The 27,122-nt window shown below is 45.3% G+C and overlaps 1 protein-coding gene across 4 annotated transcripts; it reads left to right on the top strand.

Annotated features, from left to right (window-relative positions):
* The first annotated feature begins 18,932 nt into the window (after positions 1 to 18,932).
* On the top strand, positions 18,933 to 24,131 carry SLAMF9 (SLAM family member 9). Of its 4 annotated transcripts, XM_032260847.1 has the most exons (4): positions 18,936 to 19,715; positions 20,152 to 20,493; positions 21,282 to 21,554; positions 21,958 to 24,131. In XM_032260847.1, exons 1-4 carry the CDS (start codon positions 19,670 to 19,672, stop codon positions 22,161 to 22,163), a joined length of 867 nt encoding a protein of 288 aa, XP_032116738.1. In that variant the 5' UTR covers positions 18,936 to 19,669; the 3' UTR covers positions 22,164 to 24,131. The 4 variants fall into 4 exon arrangements, with proteins under 4 accessions (XP_032116735.1, XP_032116738.1, XP_032116736.1 ...); XM_032260844.1 differs by having other exon boundaries at positions 18,933 to 19,715; positions 21,282 to 22,053; XM_032260845.1 differs by lacking the exon at positions 18,936 to 19,715 and having other exon boundaries at positions 19,724 to 20,493.
* Positions 24,132 to 27,122: the final 2,991 nt, after the last annotated feature.

The following is a 27,122-nucleotide window of genomic DNA, read 5'->3' as shown; positions in this document are numbered from 1 at the left end:
TTCTTTTTTTTTTTTTTTTTTTTTTTTTTTTGAGACGGAGTTTCACTCATGTTACCCAGGCTGGAGTGCAATGGCGCGATCTCGGCTCACTGCAACCTCCGCCTCCTGGGTTCAAGCAATTCTCCTGCCCCAGCCTCCTGAGTAGCTGGGATTACAGGCATGCACCACCATGCCCAGCTAATTTTTTGTATTTTTAATAGAGACGGGGTTTCACCGTGTTGACCAGGATGGTCTCGATCTCTTGACCTCGTGATCCACCCGCCTTGGCCTCCCAAAGTGCTGGGATTACAGGCTTGAGCCACCGCGCCTGGCCCTAGCAATTCTTTCTTTAATCTTCTGCCTTCAACAAAAATGCAGGACTAGGGAAAGCAAAAAGGAAACTTAAAAAGAAAAGAGTGCTAGGAATCTGTCTTATAAGATGCAGTTTATGCTTCCTTATCTGCCTTTCTTAATTCCTGACCTGTAGGGATGTCGTCTTAGCATCTGTGACCCAGGTGGCTATGCTTATTCATTTACCTACCTTACGGTAGAGCCCAGATCTGGAGAGATTAGGAAATCTTTCCAGTCACATTGTTCATCTTTTCACCTACTCTTCTTCTAAGCTACAATCTCCTGTATTTTTTATTTTCCTTTTTTTTTTTTTTTAAAGAGAGATGGGGTCTCACTATGTTGCCCAGGCTGGACTCAAACTCCTGGGCTCAAGGAATCTGAGTAGTGAGGACTACAGGTGAACACTACTGTGCTGGGTTCTGGATTCTTGACACTGTCTTCTACTCTTCATCTCCTCCCAGCCATTCCCATTGTATACCGAGAAACTCAGTTCCTTAGAATCTTCGGTTGCAGGGAATGGACCCATTCTCAGGTAACGTCAAGAGAGGTTTATTGAAAGCTATATGGGGAAATAAAAAAGATTGGAATATTTTATTTAATCTAGCTTTTTGATTGAAACATATATGTGAGTATGGTAAAAACAGTAAATTTTTAAAAAAGAACAAAGAAGCACATACCTTAGTCCATGAGTTGGTTACCCAGCCTAAACATTTTAATGCCTATGCAATCATGTATAGATGTGTGGATATGTACGAGTGTTTCTTTTTATATACAAATGGAGGTGCACGTGCACTGTACACATGGTTTCACACGTTGCTTTTCATGTTTTTCACTAACACTTTATCTTGGGCTCATTCCACATAGGTATTTATGGATCAGCCTCGTTCTTTCTCATGGCTACATTATATTTCATTATGTGGCTGGACCCTAATTTATTTCACAAAATATTAATAAACATCTTAGTTGTTTTTATACTTGTGCTATTTTAAGCCATATATATTGTATAGATATTCTTTATATATAACAAGTAAAAGGGTAAAAATAACTTACACACACTACAATCTATACTCCTTCCTTGAGTTCTGGAGTGCTCCATCCGCACAGCTGGCTTCAAGCACCATCAAATATAAATGACTCCCAAGTCTCTATCTCCAGCCCAGAACGCACCCTGAAGTTACATAGACTCTGAACTGAGGGATATCTTCACCTGGCCATGCCAAGAACACCTCATCAGAAGACGGATTTTAACTCACATTTTAACTCACATTTTCCCACAGATCAGCGTCTTGTCCTCAATTTCCTATTATCCTCAATCCCTCCCTCTTCTTTGCCCCTCACATCCATCAGATCTTCAAGTCTGTATCATCAAGTCTTGTAGATCATACCTCCTTAGTGTCACTCGGGTCTGCGCCCTCCCTTCCACCTCACTGCCCTTGTTTCAGCCAACACCTCCCTCTCTTGCCCGGGCAATTGTAATAGGCTCACTGTCTTTTTCTTCCCCTGTTCTGATCATTCTTTACTTGGCAGCCACAGGTTCTCGAATGCAAGTTTGATTCTATCACTCCCAATCTCAAACCCCTCCTTTCCTTTCCCACTGCTCTGGTGTAGTTTGAATCCATCTGATTACGGTCTCTGCATGCTTACTTCTTAGCACACACTCTTCACAGCCTGCCTCTCCAGCCATGCCACGTTCTACCAGTTCCCAGGCTACTCCCGGCCCTGTCCTTGTTCCTGTGGCTACATCTTGAAACGGCCTCTCCCTACATCTCCCTTATACTGAATACTTGTCTTTCAAGATGAGCTCAAGGCGAACTCACCTCTTTGGGTGTCCTCCCCAGGTAGAACTAAGCAGTTCCTCTCTGTGCCCCCTCTGTCACACTTGTAATACTTTGTCTCTTTTCTTGCCTTCTACACTGTGAACCAGGGTACACCTGAGGGCCTGGCATGTAGAGGTTCTCAATAAATGATTGAGGAGGCTGGGCGCGGTGACTCCCGCCTGTAATCCCAGCACTTTGGGAGGCCGAGGTGGGTGGATCACGAGGTCAGGAGTTCAAAACCAGCCTGGCCAACATGGTGAAACCCCATCTCTCCTAAAAATACAAAAATTAGCTGGGCATGGTGGTGGGTGCCTGTAGGCCCAGCTACTCGGGAGGCTGAGCAGGAGAATTGTTTGAACCTGGGAGGCAGAGGTTGCAGTGAGCCGAGATTGCACCATTGCACTCCAGCCTGGGGGACAGGGCAAGACTGCATCTCAATAAATAAATAAATAAATGATTGGTGAATGAATAAGTCAATGAATGAATTAAATCCTGCTTCTCTGCCTTCCTTCGAATCTTTACCTTTGTTGAAGAGGTGAGAACTCTGACATATATCTGATTATTGAGACTCCCAGGGAGTTATCTATGTTACTGCTTGGGGAAGGAGTTTGAGCACACTTGGAAATCCAAGTGCTTTGTGGTTGTTGGTAATAGAGGAACCAGGTCTGAGCACTGGGCCTGTGCACAACTGGCCCTGTGAGCCTCATAAGTTCCAGGAGTGATGGAAGGTGCCTATGGTCCAGGAAGAGGCTGATTACACCTGTGTTTTTGCTCATAAAGGGAATGAGAAGGGAACTCTTCCACGAATCCCATTTCTGCCACCCTTTGTCATGATCCTCAGGCCTGACTCCTAGCCATGGCTTTTGGCTCTTGAGGCAATCTTACCTGTGGGCAATTCCACACCTGTGGAGAGACCCCGTGTCCTGCCCAATCAGGGCAGAGAAGTTAAGTTCAGGGTGAGAACAGATAGGACCAGACCTCTGTACGGCTGGGGTGAAAACTGGAGCCCCTGCTGGGGATGGGTATTGGCATGGGTCATTGATAGAGTCCAGACCTCCGGGAGCCTTTGAGGAGGAAGGTAGGAGTGAGCCGGATCAGGCTCCCTCAATCCCTGGATTCTCACACGTCTGGACCTGGAGCTGTCACTGGAGGTGACTATTGGGTTCAGCCTGGACTGGGGTAGCATGTGAAGCGTGAAGAAATTGGAATCTATGCAAGAGAAATAAGATAGCTACATAATTAGGAGGATTCCAGCTGGAACCAAACATGTCAATGGGGAGGAAAACCCAATATATGGTAGGATGGGGGGGAGACATAGGCAACTTCTCTCCTGCAGTGAGGCCATAGGGTATGTGTGAGGGGTGGGGGAGGGCAGAGCTAGAGGCACACACAGGACGGGAACAGAGAGGTGGAAGGAGCTGGAGTCCCGTATGCAGGTGGGCTTGGGACTCATGACTCTCCATGCTCTCTAGGCACCCTCCCCTCTGAGCAGTGTACATTTCCTTCTTCCCCTTTGCTGCTGGGGTGAGCCATGGTCTGTATGCCATTCTGCAGAGGGAGCTCTGTGGCCTTACAGGCAGGGTTGGTTTGTTTTTCTTTTGTTTTTGTATTTTTGCGGGGAGGAAATTACAGGCCTCTGAGTTCCCCAGAACTCCTCATAGTGCCAGGGGAGAAACAATAGCGGTTTGGTCTAGGTGTGGCCTGAAGATTCATGAAAGCAGCTCTAAGGCTCTGGGGCCTGGGTGTCAACTGTGGCCCTGACCCCGCATCCTTTCCAAATGGTCCTGCAAAGCTGCCAGGACTCCCACTTTCTACTGCATGTCCTAACCTTCCACGCCTGGGAATCTTACCCAATAACGTGAGGTGACAGAATGAGTGCAAGTCAGTCTCAATGTGTGTCAGCACTCTGCAGCTTCCTTGGTCTCAGAGGACTCTATGAGCTATCTCTCCTCACCTCACTCAGAGCTGGGTGGCACCCTTAACCCCCTTCTCCAGCCCAGGGTACCAGCTCGTAAAGGGGCTCAATGGCTGTGGGCACAGGGAGTCCCTGCTAGAATCCTTCACCCTGGATTTCTCCTCGAGGGACCTTGTTCTCCAGCAGTGTCATTGTCAGTGCAGGGCAGGATTCAGGAGTCTGGCCATACCGGACTGATTTGGTTTGATTGGTTGGTTTGTTCCTTCCTTCCTTCTTGTTGCCTTGTTCAAAAGGTGAATCTTACAAGTTCCCTAGCAAAGAATCAATCTTTCCCAGAGAGAGGTCTGGCCTTTGTCCTCTGCTATGGGGTGCCAATCTCTAGGCCCTGGGATGCCATACCTGATAAGAGCATCTTTGTTTGTCCAGGGGCCTTGGCCATCAGACAGTTCAACAGTGTGATTTATGATGGGGGATTTGGGCCAAGCACTGTCATTTCTACCTCCAGAGAGACTGGAGACCAAAGATATCAGCCTGACCTTTGGAAGGGCTGGTGACTGACAGTCAGCCACGTGGGCAGCGTGTGATTTAGTCCTAGTAAAAACTCTGAGGCTTGGCCGAGCTTTCCTGGTTGGAAATATTGTGTGTGTGTTGTCACACACTGATGCCAGGAGAGTACCCCATCCCAACTCCATGGGAGAGGACATACTTAGTACTTTCCTGGCTTCTGTGTGCTTCTTTCCCAGGCTGATTTTAATCTGTATCCTTTCCCTACAATAAGACATAACCATGAATATAACAGCTTTCATTGTATTCTGTGAATCCTTCTAGCAAATTATTAAAACTGAGGGTAGTTTTTGGAACTCCTTGAACTTGCAATAGGTGTCAGAAGTGAGGGTGGTTCTGTGTGGACTGCGTTCTCTCTAACTGTACGGTTGGCTAAACTCTCACACATGTCTTATAAAATGTACATGCTACTGCAAGGTAAAATACCAGTTAGGAAGATGAGGTCAGAAGAAAATAGGATAGGAAAATAATTGCAGCAAGGAACAAGCTCAGTATCCAAACGATGTTTTAGTGTTTGATCCATGGCTACAGGAGGGCTACAAATGCAGCTTTCTGCTTTCCAGCAGCAACTCCAAGAGGGCAATAAAGTCTACTGTAAAATCACAGGGCTGCTTAGAGAAATGGCCCTGCTGTTCCTACCACTGGGAGGCATTTTTTCTCAAGAAAACACTGTGCGATGATGAACAGCATCTTTGGCCTTATCTTTTCCATAGCCCCACTGAATATTCCTGCTTTATAACACTCTTTGACGCAAGCTATGGTCATTGATTGCAACAAAACATTTCAGGGGAGTAAGTCTGCACCATCCCCATATGAGGTGGCTTGGGTTTTATCTTTCTGATCATTGAGCTAAACCTAGGTTAGTATTCTCAATGGAGGCAGAAATCCCACCTTTGAGGACCTCTGCCAGAGTGAGCCATAATTACGTATAGAAGCATATGGCATGCTTTTTGTGGTTTTAAGGCTATAAAAAAAGGTGATAAACACTATTTGATTGATTGATGGATTGAGATAGAGTCTTGCTCTGTCACCCACACTGGAGTAAGGAGGTGTAATCATGGCTCACTGCAGTCTCCACTCCCCCTTCACCCCTGGGCTCAAGCCATCCTCCCACCTCAGCTGCCTGAGTAGCTGGGACTACAGAAGTGCACCAGTACACCACCATGCCTGACTGATTTTGTATTTTTGGTAGAGATGGTGTTTTGCCATATTGCCCAGGCAAGTCTTGAAGTCCTGGGCTCAAGTGATTTGCCTGCCTCAACCTCCCAAAGTGGTGGGATTTCAGGCATGAGCTACCATGCCCAGTCAATAAACATTATTTTTAAAGGATTTTGAGTAGGATGTGGGAGCGTTTCTTTGAGGGAAATATTCCTCTCCTCTGTCCAGGAAATATTTTCATAAGCCCAATATGTAACTAGGTGAAAGTCCAGCTATTCTAGTTGAAATGGAGATGAAAGCCCCGGAAGTACACCTGCCAATGCCGCCCCATTTTTTGCTCATTTGCAATCCCTGAGTAGAGGAGCTCCCTAGAATCCTTAAGGCTCCAAGGCATTGCCTTGGGGTTTACATGAAGTGCTGAGATGGGCTACTCCCTTCAACTTCTACAAGAACAGTTTATTTTATTTTTTTATCATATTGGGTTTCTTGTAATATTTATATTGAGGAAAGTTTGCATGGATTTTTTTTTTAAGTTCAGTAGCCACTGTTCTAGAGGAGGGACTTAGTTGCATAGCCTTTGGGTAATACTTCATCAGGAAGGCTTGGAAAGGTAAAGAGTTAGGGACTATACCCCATCCCCCTTCTCCATCCCCACAGGCAGCTAGCCACAGTCAGCAAAATTGGCTATCCCTAGTGCTAGAAATTGTCCATCATAGAAAACTACTCTCCACCTCTTCTTGCTCCATGCAGAGAGCAGTTTATGGGTTGTTCCTTAACCCTCCACTTCTCCTTCTGTTTCTCATTTCCTCCTAGTAGTTTGAGAGGGAATCCCCAAGCCCTCCCCTTCTCCTCCTCCTCCTCCTCCTCCTCCTCCTCTTCTTCTTCTTTTTGTTTTTATCTTTGTGATGGAGCCTTGCTCCATCACTCAGGCTGGAGTGCAGTGGTGAGATTTCAGCTCACTGCAACCTGTGCCTCCTGAGTTCAAGTGATTCTCCTGCCTCAGCCTCCTGAGTAGCTGGGATTACAGGTGCCTGCCACCACACCCAGCTGATTTTTTTTTTTTTTTTTTTGCTAGAGGTGGGGTTTCACCATGTTGGCCAGGCTGGTCTCAAACTCCTAACCTCAGGTGATCCACCCCATGTGGCCTCCCAAAGTATTGGGATTATAGGCATGAGCCACTATGCCCAGTCTTTCCCTACTTCTAAAACATTTCTGTAGATTAGAAGAAAATGTCTCCATTGTTGGTGCACTGCTACCATGCTTCCTCCCCTCAGATGAAGAAACCTCTCAGACAAAGGAAATCCTGCCTCACAGTCCAATGACTCAAACTCCAAGCCACCTCCAATGTTCCAAGGTCAGAATCCCAGACAGTCCCTCTCTCCCCTTCAAAGAAAGATTTGACCAAGAGAGCAGAGTGCCATGGGTGCCACAAAACCATTGTAACTGGCAAGATATTTGGGGAACTTGACAGGGAAGAGAGAAGATCTTGCATGTGATAATGGAAAATATTTAATGTTAAGGAGAGGAGTGAGTATCCCTGAGAAAAGAGAAAATGAGATTGCTTTCTGAGTCTCAAAGTGTTAAGCACATACTTGGCACATCAGAGATGAGGCATGCCTGCTATTCCTAAAGAATTACAAAAATGAGATGGGGTGTTGTGAACAGCTCTCAACAGAGTAAGTATGGGGGAATGTACCTCAACACAATAAAATCCGTATATGACAAGCACACAGCTAATATTATACTCAATAGAGAAAAGTTGAAAGCTTTTCTTCTAATATCAGAAACACAAGGATGTCCACTTTCACAACTCCTTTTCAACATAGTTCTCAAAGTCCTAGCCAGAGCAATTCTTCAAGAGAAAGCAATAAAAGGCATCTTAATAGGAAAGGGAGAAGAGAAATTGCCTTCCTTTGCTGATGACATGATCATATATACATACTAAAGGCTCAGTCGAAAACTCTCAGAACTGATAAATTCCATAAAGTTGCAGAATACAAAATTAACATACAAAAATTAGTAGCATTTCTGTATGCTAGTAACAAGCTATCCAAAAAGAAAATTAGGAACCATCCAATTTACAACAGCAACAAAAGATAAAATAGTTAGATGTAAATTTAACTAAGGAGGTGAAAGACTTATATACTGAAAACTATAAAACACTAATGAAAGAATGGATGAAAACACATATAAATGGAAAGATATTCCATGTTCATGGATTGGAAAAGTTAATACTGTTATAATGTCCATATTAACCCAAAGGAGTCTACAGATTCAATGCAATCCCTATTTAATTTTATTCTAATGTCATTTTTCACAGAAATAGAAAAACAAATCCCTAAATTCGTAGGGAACAACAAAAGACCACAAATGGCCAAAATAATTTTGAGCAAAAATAACAAAGCTAAAGGCATCACAGGACTTTAATTTAAGGTATATTATAAAGCAATTGTAATTAAAACAACATAGTACTGCCATAAAAACAGATCCATCAACCAAACCAATGCATTTATAGTTGATTGATCTTTGATAAAGGTGCCAAAAGCCTACAATGAGGAAAGGACAATCTATTCAATAAACAGTGCAGGAAAGCTGGTTATCCACATGCAGAAGAGTGAAATTAGTCCTTTATCTTCCAATATGCATAAAAATTAACTCAAAATGGAGGAAAGACTTTAAATGTAAGACTTGACACTGTAAAACTACTAGAATGAAGCCTGAGGGGAAATCCTCATTACATTGGTCTGGACAAGACTTTTTGGATTTGACTCTGACAGGCAACAAAAGCAAAATAAACAAATGGGATTGCATAAAACTAAAATGTTTATGCATAGCAAAACAAAAACAATGAAGTGAAGAGACCCACGGAATGGGAAAAGTATTTTCAAACTATTCATCTGATGAGGAGTTAATATCCAAAATATATGAGGAATCCAAACAACACATTAGCAAAAAAACAAGTAACCTGATTAAAAAATGGGCAAAGGACTTGAACAGACACTTCTCAAAAGAAGGCATTCAAATGACTAACAGGTTCATTAAAAAATGCTCAGCATCACTAATCACTAAGGAAATGCAAATTAAAAGGACAATGAGGTATCAACTCACACCTGTTAGAATGGCTATTATCAAAATGATGAAAGATAACATATATTGACAAAGACACAGAAAAAAGGGAACACTTGTACACTGTTAGTAGGAATGTAAATTAGTACAGCTGTTATAGAAAACAGTATGGAGGTTTCTCAAAAAACTAAAAATGTAACTTCCATATGATCCAACAATCCCATTTCTGGGAATATATCCAAAGGAATTAAAATAACTGTGTTGAACTCCCATGTTTACTGTAGCATTATGTACAATTGATAAGATGTGAAATCAATCTAAATGTCCATCAGTGGATAAATCGATAAAGAAAATGAGGTGTATACACACAATGGAATACTATTCAGCTTTTAAAAAGAATGTAATTCTGTCATTTTGGACAACACGAGTGAATCTAGAGGATACTATGCTAAGTGAAATAAGCCAGGCACAGAAAGATAAATAATGCATGATCTCATTTAGATGTGGAACATAAAAAAAGTTGAGGCTGGTCCGAGTGCAGTGGTGTTTACAACTAATTGATCACAACCAGTTACAGATTTCTTTGTCCCTTCTCCATTCCCACTGCTTCACTTGACTAGGCTTAAAAAAAAAAAAAAGTTGAATTTGTGGAAGAGTAATGGTTCCCAGAGGCAATGGGTAGGGGAGGAGTGAAGGAATGGGGAATTACTGATCCAAGGGTACAAAGTTTCAGCTGGACCAGAAGAATAAGTTGAGATCTGCTGCATAGCAGGATGACTGTAATCAATGATAATATGTTATATATTTCAAAATAACTAAGAGAGCAATTTCAAATGTATCACCACAAAAATATCAAGAAAGTGAAGTGATGGATATGTTAATTAGCTTGGTTTAATCACTCTGAATTATAGACATATATCAAAATGTCACATCATACTATATAAACATAATATAATTATAATTTGTCAATTAAGCATCATTTATATATTCTTGAAATATTTTAATGTGGGGGGTAAGGGAAGTGAATAGCCCTGGAAAAGGAAGTAATGATATTGCCTTCAGAGTTCCAAAGTATTAAGACAATATTTAGTGGATCAAAGATGAGGTATGCAAATTATTCCTAACGAAACAAATAATAAAATGAAGCTATGTACATTATTAGAAAAATGAGGTGGGTGTTGTGGACGCACTGCGAAAGGAGAGTCATGGAAGTACACACCCTGACAGTGCCCGTTCAAGTTCTGTCTAGGGACTCTGTCAGCCAGACTCAGCATCCAGGCAACCTCACCAAAAGGAGATGGACACCATAGATTGTCATCAGTGTGCTGAATCTTAGCTCATCTCCTTTTCCCTAGCACCATGTTCCCTAGGCAGCCTTCTGTTGACAGCTCCTCATACTGACTGTGTACAAGGAGGGAATATCAGAGCAATGGAGCTGCAACTGGCCTATTTGACCAGAACTCTAACCAAAGAAGGCTTCTTGCCCCCACCCCTTGGTGTTCCTTTATCCTGCCTTGCTTTTCCTCACGGTACTTTATCATCTGATGTTACAGATCTGTTTGCTGTGTATTGCTTATCCTCCCCCAACCTTGACCCTGATGATAATGTAAGCTTCAAGTTTTCCTGTTCACTGCTGCATCCCACACCTAGAAAGGTGCCTGGAATTTAATTGAAGCATGATAAATATTTGTAAGACGAATAGCTAATTTTATATGTCAGTTTGATGACATCTCTGATAAAACGAGGCAGTATTCCAGATTCTGATCAACTCTGGGACATTGATGAGTTAGAGTTTGAGCCTGTACTGTGAAAAGTACTGAATTAACTAAGAAAAATGGCATCATGTGCAGACCTGTCTGAGCAGCCCAAAGCTTTCCTCTGGCCACTCCCCTCTGTTTCCTTTGTGCTTTCTTTGTGTGCCTTCAGTCTCAAATACAAATTAATAACAACAAAGGAATAAAAATATAAATTAATGATGACATCAACAATAATAATCACATTGAAGGCTTTCTATATGCCAGGTAGTTACTTCTCAAATTTGTTTAATCAAGTAAAATTCTGCCAGCAAGACACCAGGAGACCCGAGTTTTGGCCCCACATTTGCTGTTAAACTGTGTGACCTTGAGGAAATCTCTCCACCAGTCCAAACCTCTGGTTTTTGTTTGCTTTTTAGTTTTTAATTAGTGAAATAAAGGGTTGGACAAGATCCGTAGATTCTAAACTTTTTTTCTTTTAGCAAGAGCACCCTATTTTCAAACAAGTCCTGCGTCAGAACTCCCTACGTGAAAAGATAAAAGCAGTCTGTCTGCGGTTGAAGCTCCCTGGCCTTGCACCTGCTTCCCTGCGGCAGTCCTTGAGACAGCTCCTCAGAAAGCCCAGGAGAACAGATTAAAAGCTCCCGGAGCCCCTCTCATGTTCTCCAAAGGCCAGACCAAGAATGAAGCAAAGAGTGTTATTTCATGGCTTTACTCAGGGGGAAAGAAACCCTTTGTGATGGGAGACAAAAGATATCACTGGCTGGGGAACTTCCTCTTTGCTCCAACAGAAGAGCAGGTGAAGTGTAGTGATTCCCAAACTTTAGCTTAGAGTAGAATCACCCAGGGACCTTGATAAAGAAGGTGGATTCACAGGCCACACTCCGCTTTCCCCCATGTGACTCTGTGGGTCCGAATCAGCGTTTTAACTGGCTCTCAGCTTGATTATGATGCAGGTGGTAAGAAATCTACATGTGGAGAGCAATAAGCATCAAGGAGTCACAGGACATGCAATCCAGAGGAACAGGAGCTGAAGCCATTTTAGGAAAGAAGGGCAGACACATTGTACTTAAGACGTAAGTTGAGGGAAGGGTCTGTGTGTGCCTGAACCAATCTGAGATATGTGAAGCCTGAGAGACAAGGAATGGGTTGCTCTTGCAGCATAGTTAAGGGGATCAGCCCCACGTGTTCCATCTCTGCATATGTAACAGGCTGATCTGATGAACAGGCGGCTGGCATGGAAACACCAAGCTGGGTTGTACTTCCCAACAGCAATGCTTGCTGTCTCTTCAGTCTATGGGCTGATTGGTGCTGCCAGCTAACATTCTTGAATAAACCTATTCATGTATCTTATGTTAGAGACTTCCTGTGTATTTTCTTCAATAATCACAGACCTTGGCCAATTAACAAGGGGCCCCAGGTCTTCCTGATGCTGAAGCCCGCAGTCTTTATGCTTAACCAACCTTCAGTAATAACCACCACTCACATTCACTGAGCCCTCACCACGTGCCAACTCCATGCCAAATGCTTTCTAGCCATTAGCTCATCTGATTTTCGCAACCACCCTATAAGGTGGGTATTGTGAGTATCCCATCCTATAGACAAACCCAAGCAGTTTGGTTCCAGAGGCATGCTCTTCCACACTGCCCACCCACTGTCTCCTTCCAAATCTTCAGGGCAATTTGCTGACTGAAAAAGGTAAGGGCAGCTTTGAACTCTTAAAGTTTAGCTGTTTCACGATGATTCCTTTAGTAAGATTTTGCTTTTGCTCTAGGGTAACCATAATGAATCCTCCAAAGTAGAGCACTTTTTGAGAGTGAAAGGGGGCATTATTAATAATTAGGCCAGGATAATAGGCTTAACTGATGACCTCCCTAAGAAACCTTAACACAGTTGCATTATCTGCTTCAAACTGCGTCCATTCTCTTCAAATGTCTGTCTTTTGTGTAAACCTTCAGTTTTAGCAAATAACTTTGATTCACTTCAGAGAAAACCGAAACCACCATGCAGGCCTTCCCTTAACTGCTTGTCACATACAAACCTATCTGCATCTCTGCTCACTTTTTTCTCATGATAGCAGAGGCCCATCTTGTAATCCAAGGTCAGTTTTCCTTTCCCTCGGCTGTGAATCTCAGCTCCCTCCTGTCTTCTGGGTATGTGTGGGATGAGATGGGTGGAAGAGAGGCCTTGCTCCATTATCATCACCTTTTCCCCCAATCTTCATCCCCTCTCCCTACTGGCTCTGCTCCTCAGCATTTAAATATGTTCAAATCTCTCCCATATTAAAATGAAATCATTGGCAATAAAACTATCCCTCTACCCCATGTTTCCCCTTTGCCTCCCGTCCTCTATTTCCCCTCGCCATCAACGGTAAACTTCCTGAGTGCATAACTTATAAACTCAGCAGGTCTATACGCCCCTGATGAGCTGCCTGCAGTTCATCTTTGTAGCCTCATCTCCATTCTTGTCCACCTCCAGCTCTCGGCCCCACCTGTGTGGGCTTCTCTGTGCTTTTGTGTGCCCCGCTCTCTCCTCCACCCCAGGGATCCTGCATAGGCAGGATCTCCCTCTGCGAGAACCACTCTTTTCTGTTTGACAATGACTCCTTTGGGTGCACTTCCACAATTTGCAGACTCTTACAGTTTTCTCCAGCCACCTTCATGGTTCAACTGATAATCACGCTTTTAATACTGACCCTTAAAAAAGAAAAAGAAAAAAAAGGAAAAAGAAACCATGTATCAGGCACACAGGCTGGCCCCAGAATAGAAAGATAGAAGACATGTGCAGACCTCAACATGCGTTGCCTTGGGAGGCAGGTGATTTATTTGGAACTTGCTTGTTAATGACTCCTCCAGGACCATGGCTCTGCTGTGTGCATCCCCAGCTTTCCAGATCCGAAGAGAGGCTGAGGAGAAAGTTTGAGCAAAGATTTGGCATTTTATTATCTCTCCTCCATTCTCTCCACTAGAGCAGGGCCAGCTTCTCACTGCACCCTGTTTCCCAAGGCTGTTACATCAGAATTGGGGTGGGGGGCTGATTTCTCATTGGCTTAATTGCTCCTAAAGATCCAGGAAGAAGAGAGAGAATATCTAAACATTACTGATGCAACTACTTTATTATATATAATAATGTCATAGTTTTGTCTCTCTCCAAGGCACACCCTTAGATAAAAGCTTGGGTGGAGGAAGTCTTTCTGGGAGATAATCCAAGAAGAAAGGATGAGGAAAATGAGCCAAGGAAAAGAAGAAAGCCAAAAAAAAAAAAAAAAAAGAGTGTGTTAATAGTTGATTACTGTTGTGGACAACTGGGGGGTGTAACCCCTCTGAGGAACCAGAGAGAACATGCCTCAGAATTGCTTAGGAAATAGGGCTGGGGTGCTGGAATATTTATCCACATTTACCCACCAACGTGGTTCTCCCTTAGCTCCACCCACCCCGCCTGCATACTTCCCAGTTGCTGGGCTGAGCAGCCTTGACTGTCATAGAGAAAGCCTGGAAACAGAAAAACAGACTGCCCAGATGTAAACTCCATGGGGGACTCCATCATAAAACTGGCCACACAGCAGTGTAGAAGTCAGGTGGGTAAACAGGCCATGCTACAGGGAATCCTAAGTGTCTGCTACAAGTAAGATGTTAGAATGGATCTCTTCCTGCCTAGGTTACGCTCCCCTAAGCTGACAGTGTGATGGGTATCAGGAAATCAAAGGCAACATGAGGGAGATCTTCCCTTGAGGAATGTGCAATGGGAGCCAAGGAGAACTGGTGTCACTGCCTTTGGAACCCCCTCATCTATAGATGGAGGGCTGAGAAAGGGAGGTCGGGAAAGAGGCTTCTTTGGAAAGAACTTTACTGTGAGTCCACACCTCTTCCCCAAGGTATGGTGATGTTGCCTCTGACCACAAGCCAAATAAAGGAGACTTCAAGGAGAAGGCTTAGGGAGCTTTGGAATGTGGCCCTGCAGGTGAGAGTCAGAGGGGACAGGCACCTATGACAGGTCTAGGAGAGTTAAAACCCGTAATGGGCTCCCACGAAGGGGCCAAGAGTGTGGTGCCATGTTGTAGATCCTGGCATCTGTCAGGGCAAGGAGTGTTTATGATGGGTAGCTAAGGGCCACCCTTGAGACACAGCCTGCTTGGTTGTCCTGGGTGCTGTACAATAGGGACATTTGGACAGGCATCTATAGTAGGAGGAGGAGATGAGATGTGTGGCCAGATGACGAGGGGCTGAGGAAGCAGTTGCAAAGGACCACCCAGAATAGAGGTGCATCCACCCCCAGTCAAGAGTAAGAGAGAAGGAACCAGCAAAATGTAACCAGCAAAACTGCTCTTGACAGAAAATAGTTCATCTTGGCCATCTGTGAGGCCCGCAGAGTGCAGAGCCACTCAGCTAGGTGAGAAGAGTTGTAACACTTCCCCACACTCCCCATCCTCCTAGAGTAGGGAGACCTGAGTAGGGGGAGGTGAGTTGAGGGGGAGCATTGGTAAGGGGAGCAGATGGGGAAAGGCAAGCTGAGCAAAGCAGAGAGGAGAGAGTGCTCCCTCCTGCACTTACGGCCTCTAGCCTGGATGACCTAAGCCAGGATAAGGCAGATTCTTTGATAATAAGGTCAGTTTGAAATTTTTTATATTACATAGGACAGGAAGTATTCATTTCGAAACTGAGACTAGTACTCATTTCTGGACTGAGACCGAGGCCAGAGTTCTGGGGCAGGGAAGACTACCCCACCGAATAAGATTAAAAGGGCAGTAAGAGAAAAAAATTGAAGTTTTATTTGAATCACAATCCATGAACAAGAATGAAAATTACACCTGGAATCCCAGCATTTTGGGAAGTTGAGGTGCAAGGATCCCTTGAGGCCAGGATCAACATAGCCGGGTCCTGTCTCCACGAAAAATGTTTTTAAAACTTAGCTGGGCATGGCGGGGCTCACCTGTAGTCCCAGCTAATTGGAGGCTGAGATGGAAAGAAGACTGGAGCCGGGGGGTTTGAGGCTGCAGTGAACCGTGATTGCACCACTGCACTCCAGCATGGGTGACAGCAAGACCCTGTCTCTTAAAAAAACAAATAAATAAATAAACGAAAATTAGACTTGACAATTATGCTCTCAGAAATGACTTTCTCTGCACTGGACTCTGAGAGCTCAGTGGGGTGGAATTATTTTCCTCTTCTCAATAGGCGTAATGGACTGTTTATGCCTACTTATGGAGACAGGTTTAATAAATCTGAACAGTTACCTCTGGCTGTCAGCATCTCACTATAGCAGCCTTGGTTCCCCCTTCAAGAGTAAACACATTTTTGGCTGCAAGAAGTGCAGTTAACCAATAGGCTCTAGCTTCAGCACCTTTGGGATCTACGCTCCCGTGCACAGCGTGGGTCCTGGCACCGGGACGTTCTTGCACAGCGAGAGTCCCAGTGCCTGGACATGCCTGCCCACCACGGGCCTCCTCTAATGGGCAGTCGGTGCCAGAGCTCCCTGCTAAGTCAGCTGAGACTCTGAGACCTGCATCAAAGTCTGAGGCTCTTCTGGCTCCACCTGCTTCCCTCTCTGTTTATCTTTTCCAGGCCTTTCCCCACATTAAACCTCTTGCCCTGAACTTCAGCTTCTGCTTCTCAGAGAACCTAGCTGATATACTCATCTTTTAAGCTCCAAGCATGATGCACATGACCCTCTTTTCTTTCCTTGCTTTTATTTTTTATTTCTATTTTTTTAATTTACAAAAATTTATACATATTTATGGTGTACAACATGTTGTTTTAAAATATGAATACAGGCCGGGCGCTATGGCTCATTCTAGTACTTTGGGAGGGTGAGGTGGGTGGATCACCTGAGGTCAGGAGTTCAAGACCAGCCTGACCAACATGGAGAAACCTTGTCTCTACAAAAAAATTAGCCAGGCATGGTGGCATATGCCTGTAATCTCAGCTACTTGGGAGGATGAGGCAGGAGAATTACTTAAACCCAGGAGGCAGAGGTTGCGGTGAGCTGAGATCGAGCCTAGACAACAAGAGTGAAACTCTGTCTCAAAAAAAAAAAAAAAAATGAATATGTTGTGAAATGGCTAAATTGAGCTACATAACGTAAGTGTTGTCTTACACATCTATCTATTTTTGTGGTGAGAATACTGAAGATCTACTGTCTTAGCAATTTTTAATACATTGCTATTAACTATAGTCACCGTATTGTATAATAAATCTCTTGAACTTATTCCTTCTATCTAACTGACTTTTGAAATGTTTTCATCAACATTTCTCCAATCCCCGTCCCTCCCACAGCTTCTGGTAACCACCATTCTCCTCTCTACTCGTAGTTCAACATTTTTAGATTCCACATGGAAGTGAACTTACCTGGGATTTGTCTTGTGTCTGGCTTCTTTCACTAAACATAGCGTCCTCCAGGTTCATCCGTGTTGTTATAAATGATAGCATTGCCTTCTTTTTGTTATTGATTTGTTTTGCTTTTGTTTGTTTTGTTTTGCTCCCCCTCAACCCACCACCCCCCTCTCAGGTTTTCACACTCCAGAAGGATGGGGAGGGTGGGTGTTAAAACTCTTCTTATCTAGCTGAGCGCCTTTGCATTCTGTGGGTCTGGCAGATGGCTAGGATGAACTGTTTTCTGTTAAGGGCAGTTTTGCTGGATAAGTTTCCACTGGTTCCCTCTCTCTTACCCCTGCCTGGGGGTGGATGCATCTCTATTCTAGGTGGTCTCTGCTGGAGTACAGTGGCATGATCATAGCTCACTACACCCTCGAACTCCCGGGCTCAAGAATCTCCCACCTCAGCCTCACAAACAGCAAGGACTATAGGGATGCATCACCATGCCCTGATAGTGTTTTTTAATTTTTTTAAAATGCTTTTTAATAATTTTTTTTTTGTAGGCGTTGGGTCTTTTGATCTTTCCATGTTTCCTAGGCTGGTCTAAAATTCTCGGCCTCAAGGGATCTTCCTGCCTTGGCCTCCCAATGCACTGGGATTATAGGCAGAAGCCCTCTTGCCCAGGCTCCTTCTTTGTTTAAGGGTGGATAGCATTTCATTGTGTATATATCTACAATTTCTTCACACATTCATCCATTGTTAGACACTTAGGTTGATTGCATATGTTGGCTAAAGTAAATAGTGCTGCAATGAGCGTGGAGTGGATACCTCAACATACTGATTTCATTTCTTTTGGATATATACTCAATAGTGGGACTGCTGGATCTGATTTTATTTGTTAAATGGATTTATTACATAAAAAATTTTTATACCCAGACTGAAATCTGATTTACCTTTAAGAAAAAATTCTAATCCCTCAGGTTTTATACTCATAAATTGAATTTTAAGAACTTTAACACTCACTTCATTATCTTCTTCACTAAGCAGATTCTATCAATGTTTGAAGGATTGAGGTCTCATCTTAAATATCTCTCCTCGATAGCTTTTCCCCAACCCTCCTGACTCCAACTTTGCCAGATCTCCTTTCTGTAGGCTGCTTCAACTATTCCTTTGGTAAGATTCATCAAACTTGTAGTTACTTGTCCAATGTCAGTTGTTAGCATGTGAGCTCCATGAAGTCATGATCTAAAATTCTTGGTCACTGTTAATTCCCCAGCACTTAAGACAGTGTTTGGGCCATAGGAGCCACTCAATAAATGAACATTTAATGGATTTCTGAATTTGCTAACCTAAAATTGCAAAATGTTGGCACAAGACCAAAACTGAATACATCTTCCTCTATTGTTCCCTTGGTCTTGGGGCACCATTCTTACTTCCTCATCACAGCACAGACTCCTAGAATTGATTATTAGAAGGAACTTAAAGATTATCCAGTCTGAGAATCCATCTGATGCCAGAGATGTTGCAGATCATCCAAGGAAGTAATTGTCCATCTTAGTTTGAATACTAGGGACAGAAACTACTCTCTAGGGCAACTCATTGCATCCAGAACAGCTTTGACTGTCAGGAAGCTGTTTAATAACCCTGATCCTCTGCAGTCTCTTCCTGAATCTGATTTCATATGGGTTTGATCAACATTGTATTCTCACAAAATGATTTAAAGGCTTTTCATAATATGAACAACATAGTTCAACTCTCTGGTTCAAACTGCTTTTTTTTTTCTTTTCTTTTCTTTCTTTTTTCTTTTTTTTTACATGGAGTCTCACTCTCTCCTAGGCTGGAGTGCAGCGGCACAATCTCGGCTCACTGCAGCCTCCACCTACTGGGTTCAAGTGATTCTCTTGCCTCAGCCTCCTGAGTAGCTGGGATTATAGGCGCACACCACTGTACGCAGTTAATATGTGTATTAGTAGAGATGGGGTTTCACCACGTTGGCCAGGCTGGTCTCAAACTCCTGACCTCAGGTGATCTGCCTGCCTCAGCCTCCCAAAGTGCTGGGATTACAGGTATAAGCCACTGCACCTGACCAAACTGCTTTCTTAAAGAGGATCAAATCAAAATTTTTCCCCTGTGAATAGCCTCTCAGGTGGGAACATAACTAGCTTTAAATAAAAAGGCTTCATCATTCATCCATTGTAAAACTATCAGTTGAGTGCAGACACGTGTAATACGGGGGCTGGCAGAGCAACAGTGGGACATACAGAGGAAATGAAACGTGGAGTCTGTCTGGGGAGATTCAGAGATACAGATGTTTATAAGACCACATCATCATAGGAACTACCCAGAGAGAGCTAGGGCAGACTATCCTGGGAGTCAAATAAAAGGATAAGGAATATTGTAAGAGATTGGGGCACGCAGTATGTGTGGGGACCTGGGGATTCAGCGGATAGGAAGTCTTGAAAGACTTCATTTAAGAAGTGGGATTTAGGCTGAGTTTGGTGGATTGCATCATGAGTCGGTGAGTAAACTGTCTTGACAATCAGGACCTGAGAGAGAACTAAGAGAGCCACAGTAGACAGGGTGGGGCTTAGTGAGGACAGGGGAAGTCAGAGGACTGTAGTCAGGGGAAAATCATTTCCCTTTCCTCAGGACTGTCAGTCAGGCTCTGTCTCTAGGAGCCTCCTAACCCAGTCTTCTGTGCAGTCCTGGGGACCGACCGACTGAGTCACACCTCTGGAACTGGGGGCTGCTGACATGTATGCCTTTCCTTGGCTGCTTCTTCTCCTGCTGCTCCAGGAGGGTGAGTGAGGCTGCCAGCTCCTGCACAGGAATGTCCCCTTCCACCTCTGTTCTCCTGCCTCTCTGGGCCAGGGCCAGCAAGACCCTTCCTTAGGGTTTGAATGTGTCAGCTCTTCTGGAGTTACAAGGAATAGGATGTGTGGCTTCAGGCCAGGACCTAGAGACACCTGGGGATATGAAAGGAAGCGCAATCCCAAGACGGCAAAGGAGAAGGTAAAACTTGGAAGGTGAAGGGACAGACAGAAGCAAACTCCTGGTAGGTGCTCAACTCAGGCATGGGGAACTCTAAAGCCAGAAGCAGCAGCTGGAGAACAGGATTTAGTGTGAGAGCCATAGAAGCTGCCCAGCTGAGATTATGCTACAGCTCCGCTGCCAGGTTCAGCAGCCCAGAGACACCAGCTGGACTGTTTGCTTCTCTTTTCTTCCTGTATCTGCAGCCAAAGGAGACTCTGGAGATGATGTGGATCCCGAGGAAGTGGTTGCGGTCCTTCAGGAGTCCATCAGCCTCCCCCTGGAAATACCGCCTGATGAAGAGGTTGAGAACATCATCTGGTCCTCCCACAAAACCCTTGCAACTGTGGTGCCAGGGAAAGAGGGACATCCAGCTACCATCATGGTGACCAACCCACAGTACTGGGGCCGAGTGAGCCTCCTGGACCCCAGCTATTCCCTGCATATCAGCAATCTGAGCTGGGAGGACTCGGGGCTTTACCAGGCTCAAGTCAACCTGAGATCATCCCAGATCTCTATCATGCAGCAGTACGATCTCCTTGTCTACCGTGAGTTTAGGCTGGGAACCATAAAGCTGCTTTTTTGGAGCTCTTTTGAGCTTCTCACACCATGAAGTAGGGGTCTCAGGACTTGGGATTATAGTTTGAGGGGCTGGAATTGGAGGCAGACTGTCTCCAATCTAGATGCTGGGATTGAGTGTGCCCAGTCCACCTGTTGTATCTGAGCTGCAGCAACTGGTGAAGTGAGCTGGGGCAAGGAGGCTGTTCCCATGGAGGTGTTCGATGCAGTGTCAGGGATCAGGGGCTTCATGTATGGACCCTGTAGAGGGCTTTTCTCTTCCAATGAAATTGCGTCCTGGGGATAAACACCACCTGCATTCCTGAGCCTTGTATTTTCCTGTGTGATGAGGGCTACTAATGAGTATCTTCTCTTTACTTGAACCCAAATTTCTTCTTAGTGCCTGTCACATTGCATCTACCTTGAAGCTTGCAGAGACACTGATTAAAATGTAAATGCCCCTGAGAGGGGTGATAATATTTGATGGGATCAAGGAGACAGAATGGGGATGGGAGGAAGATAGAGTACAAAAGTAAGAGAGAGAAGATATTAAGGGGAAGCGGAAGATGCCAAAGGCAGCCCTGTCTACCTCGACAGTTGCCTTGGGGACCTTGGAGCCACAGCTTTTGTAGTGGATGGGTTTGTTTGTTTTTGCTTATTTGTTGTTTAGGCGAAGGGGCTGTCAAGGGGTAGCATCAGTACCCCGGGTTTGAGGAGTTTAGGAAAACAGACCCAACCCCTGATTGTTGAGAGGGCCTTTGTGTTTTTCTTCATCTAGGACGGCTGTCAAAGCCCCACATCACTGTGAACTTTGAGATCTCTGGGGAAGGTGCCTGCAATATGTCCCTGATGTGCTCTGTGGAGAAGGCAGGCATGGACGTGACTTACAGCTGGCTCTCCTGGGGGGATAGCACTTATACATCCCATGAAGGCCCTGTCCTCAGCACAGCCTGGAGGCCGGGTGACAGTGCCCTCTTCTACACTTGCAGAGCCAGCAACCCCATCAGCAACGTCAGTTCTCACCCCATCCCTGCTGGGCCCTTCTGTGCAGGTACCAGAACCCCTGAGACTCCCCCTGAGCTCATGCAAGACCGTGCCTGGAGCACCATAGCATCATCTCCCTCCCCCAGCTCTTCCCAAGAGAGCCCAAGGAATCCAGAAGCTAACCCCCTCCCATGGAGGCTTGACACCTGGATTGGAGAGGAAGTCCTCCCCGTTTCTAGTGCTCCCAACTTCCAAAGATCTTTTCCTTTTTCTTGCTTGGCTTCAGAATGCTTCCTAGATCTCAGTTTCTGAGCTTCTGTGCATAGAATATATTTCCAGAAACATTGCAAGGGACATCAACTGTTTGTAAACTTGAGACCTCTACATGAAATCTGGATAGGAGTCTGCCCCCTAATATTAACCCTAGCCCTATCTCTGATGGGCCCTTTTCCTCCCTTCTTCTATCCCAGATTCTGACTATGCTTCTGAGAAGCCCTCAACACACTTCTGCCTCTTAACCAAAGGATTGCTCGTCTTCTTGCTCTTGGTAATTCTGGCCATTGGGATCTGGGTCATCCAAGTCCGGAAAAGACACAGAATGCCAAGGATGAAGAAACTCAGGAGAAACAGAATGAAATTGAGAAGGAAGGAAAAGCCTGGCTCTAGCCCTTCCTGACTGCTCCTTGGGAACCCCAGTCCTGAGCTTGGTTTATTCCCAGCACCCAGAGAATCCTTCCTCAACATTTCCTTCCAGGGGAAGGAGGTGCTCAGGGGTGGATATCCAGAGAGCGACACTTCTGAGGGAAGACTGGCTGGCAATAAAGTCAAATTAAGCAACCACAACTCTGCAGGAGCTGTGTTGGGTCCTTCTGTCCTCGCTGGGTAGCTCTGGCAAAACCCACTCTGCTGTCTTTCCCCCAAATCCAATTGCCTTCCCCCAAGTCCACGTGCTTTTTCAGGCCCACCTCTGAGGAGGAAAGTGGGTCTAAAAGGCCCCCTCACAGGAAGGCGTTGGTATGCTGTCACTCACCACCTATCCCACTCTCCACCAACATGCTTGCTATTTATGCATTAAATAAGAAAAGTGAGAGATTTCTTTGAATCTAACTGAACCTGTAATTTGAGAATTTCAGGCATTTCAAATCTTGCATAAAAGTGGCCTTATTCCTGTTAAGATTCTTCTGCTCCCTTACCCCACTCTCATCCTGGCAGATACATTGGCTTAACAACTCCATCCATCCCAGCCTGGTGTAGAAGCTGTCCTAAACAGGGAGATAGGAAGGGCCTCGTTCAGACCTACTCTGGGTCCGAGTTGAGCCCCGCGACCTCTCCATCATCTCCCTGATGCCAGTTGCTCTGGGCCTCTGGCACCTACCCCATAAGAATGACAGCTCCACTGGACCATTAGCCAAGATTATGGAGCTTGACTTCTGCTTGTGATTAGTATTACTGTCCTGTCTGTCCCCTGCTTATAGATTTCCATGTCTTAGGCCTTCTGTTTGGAGTCTTGCCCTGGGTTACTGCCCACCCCCCACTCCCTGGCAAAGCCTTGTAAGTTTATGTGCTCGCTGCTTCCTTAGCCCAGTGATCAGCCTGAATTTTCCTCCCAGGCCTGAAGTGCCCCTGTCCAAGTCTCCATTATTCCCTCCAAATCAGATCTTGTGGACATTACTTATGCAGCTTCCATGGGCAGGGGGTTAGAGGGAGAGGGGACTGGAGAGAGAATTAGAAACCAGGACAGGTGTCCACAGTGGGTGAATTGCAGAAAGTGGTGAAGGCTGTGATATGTATGGCGGAAGAGCCTAGGTGACATTTGGAGCTCTGGGCTTTGATCTGCCACTCACCTCTGGCCTGTGACCCTGTGTTCAGCAAACTTCCATTGACCTACAGCCCCTTTCTGCAAGAAGCGCACACTGGAAGACAGAGGCAGGCAGCCAGACAGCTTGGAGCTCCCACAGAGACAGGGTGGGCTGGGCGCCCTAGGAAGCTTCAGAAGAGATATCTGAAGGGTGAGGAGAGGGCCACGTGGCAGGAGGCATGCCTGACATTGCTGTGGGTCCCTTCTTCCTCTTGTTTTTGAGGGAGAGGATGCTGATCTCCAAAGTATCTTCCAAAAAGGGAGCAAGAAGTCTGTGAAGGGGTCAGTGAAATGCATTCAACTGGGAAACCAATGAGACCAAGGACACCTGGCTTCTGGAAAGTAGGACACATGGGCTGGCACAGGACCACCCAGGAGGAGGGCCTTGAGAGCTGCATGGGGCAGGCCAGAAGCCAAGAGTAGAGGTCTCCCTAGTTATTTGTGCAGGGGATGCAGCCCCTTGGGGCTTGGGAAGGAGGTAGTAAGGTTGGGAAACCGGCCCCAAGAGCTCCTAGTGCTGGTAAACTGGTCCCCTCTGTTTTCTGAGGGCCTGAGCCCTTGTCCCTCTGGAAGGCAGTCCCTGGCCTGAGGCTGGTTCTCTGGGCCTCCCTTAGGCCCTGAGCAGTCTTGCTTCCCAAAAGGCCAACAGCCCCCAGTTCCTCCGATTCCTTTTATACCTGTCCCAGGAGGCAACACTGCAGGGCTGGGGACTGTCTGGAAGGGCCACCTTGAGTCCATCTGTACACAAAGGGGCAGCTCATTTCTCATTATTGCAAGGGTTGAGTTCACAGAAAATAAACGAAGTAATGAATGTATGACAGGCCCAGAGATTTTCCTGGAAGTTAGCAAAGTTTCTTCTTCTCACAGCCAATCCCTGAGCAGAAAAAGGCTGAGGTTTCAAAACAGACTGAGCATCTGGAAAAGGAAGGATGAGACCTTACAGAAAGTTGAGGGAGACAGAGGCAGGCGGATCACCTGAGGTCAGGAGTTCAAGACCAGCCTGGCCAACATGGCGAAGCCCTGTCTCTACTAAAAATAACAAAAAATTAGCCAGGTGCAGTGGCACGCATCTGTAATCCCAGGTACTCAGGAGGCTGAGGCAGGAGAATCTCTTGAACCCAGGAGGTGGAGGTTGCAGGGAGCTGAGATCTCGCCACTGCACTCCAGCCTGGGCAACAGAGCAAGACGTTGTCTCAAATAAAATAAAAAAAGAAAGAAAGAAAGTTGAATATTAACTCAGAGAGGCACAGGCCTCTGCCTCTGCAATAAGACAGGAACTTGGCAAGGACTGGGGAGACAGAAGAGACACCTACGCCTTCAAGGAATGTTTTGTGGAGTGTGTAAAGTTAAAATAACAAGGTGTGCCAGGGCTGGGGTGAAGATGAGGGTGTGGTGGGAGGAGTCAGGGAGGGTGTCCTGGAGGGAACAGATCATAGAAAGTTGACCTGTGATCAGCAGTGAGTCTGGGGAAAGGAGAAAAGGGCATTCTAGCCAGAGGGCAGCTAAGTGCTGAGACACTGACATGTGAAAGAGCACAGTAGTTCTAAGCCTGCAAGGCCATGCACGCTGCGGTAAAGGGGTAGCCGAGAAAACCAGGCTGGAAAGGTAAGCAGTGCCTTTCTGAAGGGGGAATTCAAGGGCAAACAGGACAATAGCCACACCCTTGTGGGGCTTAGTGTCTCACTGGGACAGAAGACAGGCACACAAAAAGTTAAATGACAGTAGATGAGAAACCACACTTCTTTACTGATCTGGTAAGAAGACTACTGCTTATAGGCATGTGGTCAGCAGAGTCCCTGGAATTGACAACCTTTTCTTTCCTTTTTTAGCTCAGATATAATTTAATATATGCCTGATTAACAACATCTACATTATTGATGATTAAATCTACACTATCTATTGTAGAATATGGGATAGTTATGTGGTGCTTAATTGGTACAAGCAGCATTGACACATCAAATATGGTTCGTGCTGAAAGTTCACGTGTTCCAACTTTCAGGGTTCATTTGATATCAAGTAATTCTCTGCTTATCTATGGACAATGAGAAACTGCTGATTGGGAACACATGTGCTTAATGGTGCCAAGCAGACACCTCTGAGGTCACACCACCCCCTTTGTGCAGGCAGGGCTGTGGAGCAGCTCGGGTCCTCTCTTCACAAGGCCTGCTGAAATATTAGGTATACATCAGGGAGACAGAACCAATAGGATAGATAGATACAGATACAGAAAAATGAAATGAGATTTATTAGGGAAATTGGCTTACATGATTACGGAGGCGAAGTCCTACAACATGCAAACTGAAGGCCCTGGGCTGCCAGAAGTGTGGCGTGGTGCAAGGCCAAAAGCCTCACAACTGGGGAGGCCAGTGGTATAACTCTCAGCCCCAAGTCTGGAGAGTTGGGAGTTTTGATGTTCAGGGAGGAGAAGAATAGTCCAGCTCTGAGAGAGAAAGAGAGAGAGAGAGGAAGAAGAAAGACGAAGAAGGAGGGGGGGGGGAAGAGGAGGAGGAAGAGAAGGAAGAGGAGGAGGAAAAGGAACCAGAGGAGGAGGAAGAGGAGAGGGAGAGGGACAGAGATAATATTTTCTGATATCCTTGTCAGCAATTTGAAAATACGGGGGCTGGCTGATAACTTAGATTAGGTGGAATCCTCGCTGGCTGAATAAGCTTTCCCAGAGAGTAATGACTACGAATCAAGGACAACCTAGAGGAAAATCTTTTGTTCTGAACCTCAGGGACTATTTTTTTAATCAGCTTTCACTCCGAGAACAGTGAGGGAACAAGTTATAGGGCTAGGTTCCTTTTCTTACCAAAAAGCTCCAATATGCCTGTGAATGAGACAAAAAGTGGCAATAACAATAAAACTCACAAAATAAACTTCCAGAAAAAAAGGAGGCCATATCATAAACTTTTAAAAATTGAAAGGATTTTTAAATGTCATTTAACAGAAACTTATTTTAATGTCCAAATGAGTTTATCCTCAAGAAGCCACTGGAGACAGCAGTTTAGATCAGAAGTGTGGCCAATTCTAACAGGGTGGGAGGGAGATCCTTCCCAATGACTGGTGAGGATCCAAAGATTTAAAAACACTTTGATCTTTGACCATCTTTTCTAGCCATGCTTCCATGCTGCATTCATTAACATGCTTCCATTATAATCTTACCAGTAGATTGGTGTATTACATTGAAAAGCCATGTTGAGAAGTTGCCACTTTGGGAGCATTTGCTGGAGGGATGGTGGAAGAGACTGGCCCACTGCTCCTGCCTCTTCTGTTCCATCTCAGCCACCCCAAAGCACTAAAACCTTTACACCTGGAAGAACTGTCCAGCAGGCAGAGCTTACTAAGGCTGGAATGGGTATCACAGTAGTGCTGAACTTCCTGGCTAGGACGTGATCAGATAGGTGCTTGGATGACTACCTGGAGAAACGATGTGCCAGGGATTCTGGGGCCAAACAGTGCCTAGGTCGATCCCGGAGGGTCTCTCATGATGTTGCAGCAGTGATTCTATGAGTCTGATGCCTGGTGCACTCAGTGTGAATCTTAGTACTTCAGATTGGAATGAGATCGGCATGCTGCTTTCAAGGAAAGCTTCCAAGGGAGCCAACGGAAAAGGAAGGACCTGGACAGCCAATGATTGCTTAAGCCGACCCTGTATCCCTACAGCATCACCAAGCCGAGCAGATAGAATCGAATCTCTAAGGGGTAAGATATGCAAGATATCTTTGTGTCTGAGGGTGAAGTCTCAAAGGCAGATGGGTTAGATGAAGTGTGGGTTGG

The sequence above is a fragment of the Sapajus apella genome, unplaced genomic scaffold (assembly GCF_009761245.1).
Source record: "Sapajus apella isolate SASKATOON/1434 unplaced genomic scaffold, GSC_monkey_1.0 scaffold119, whole genome shotgun sequence".
NCBI classification, from domain to species: domain Eukaryota; kingdom Metazoa; phylum Chordata; class Mammalia; order Primates; family Cebidae; genus Sapajus; species Sapajus apella.
Note: the sequence above shows the minus strand (reverse complement) of the source record. Positions and strands in the feature narration are given on the sequence as shown.

Bases quoted from the DNA above. Each gene is read 5' to 3' on its own strand.
- SLAMF9 (XM_032260843.1), top strand. From the start codon at position 20,070: ATGCTACAGCTCCGCTGCCAGGTTCAGCAGCCCAGAGACACCAGCTGG. The intron at 20,494-21,281 runs GTGAGTTTAGGC...TTCTTCATCTAG, and splicing joins GTACGATCTCCTTGTCTACC to GACGGCTGTCAAAGCCCCAC.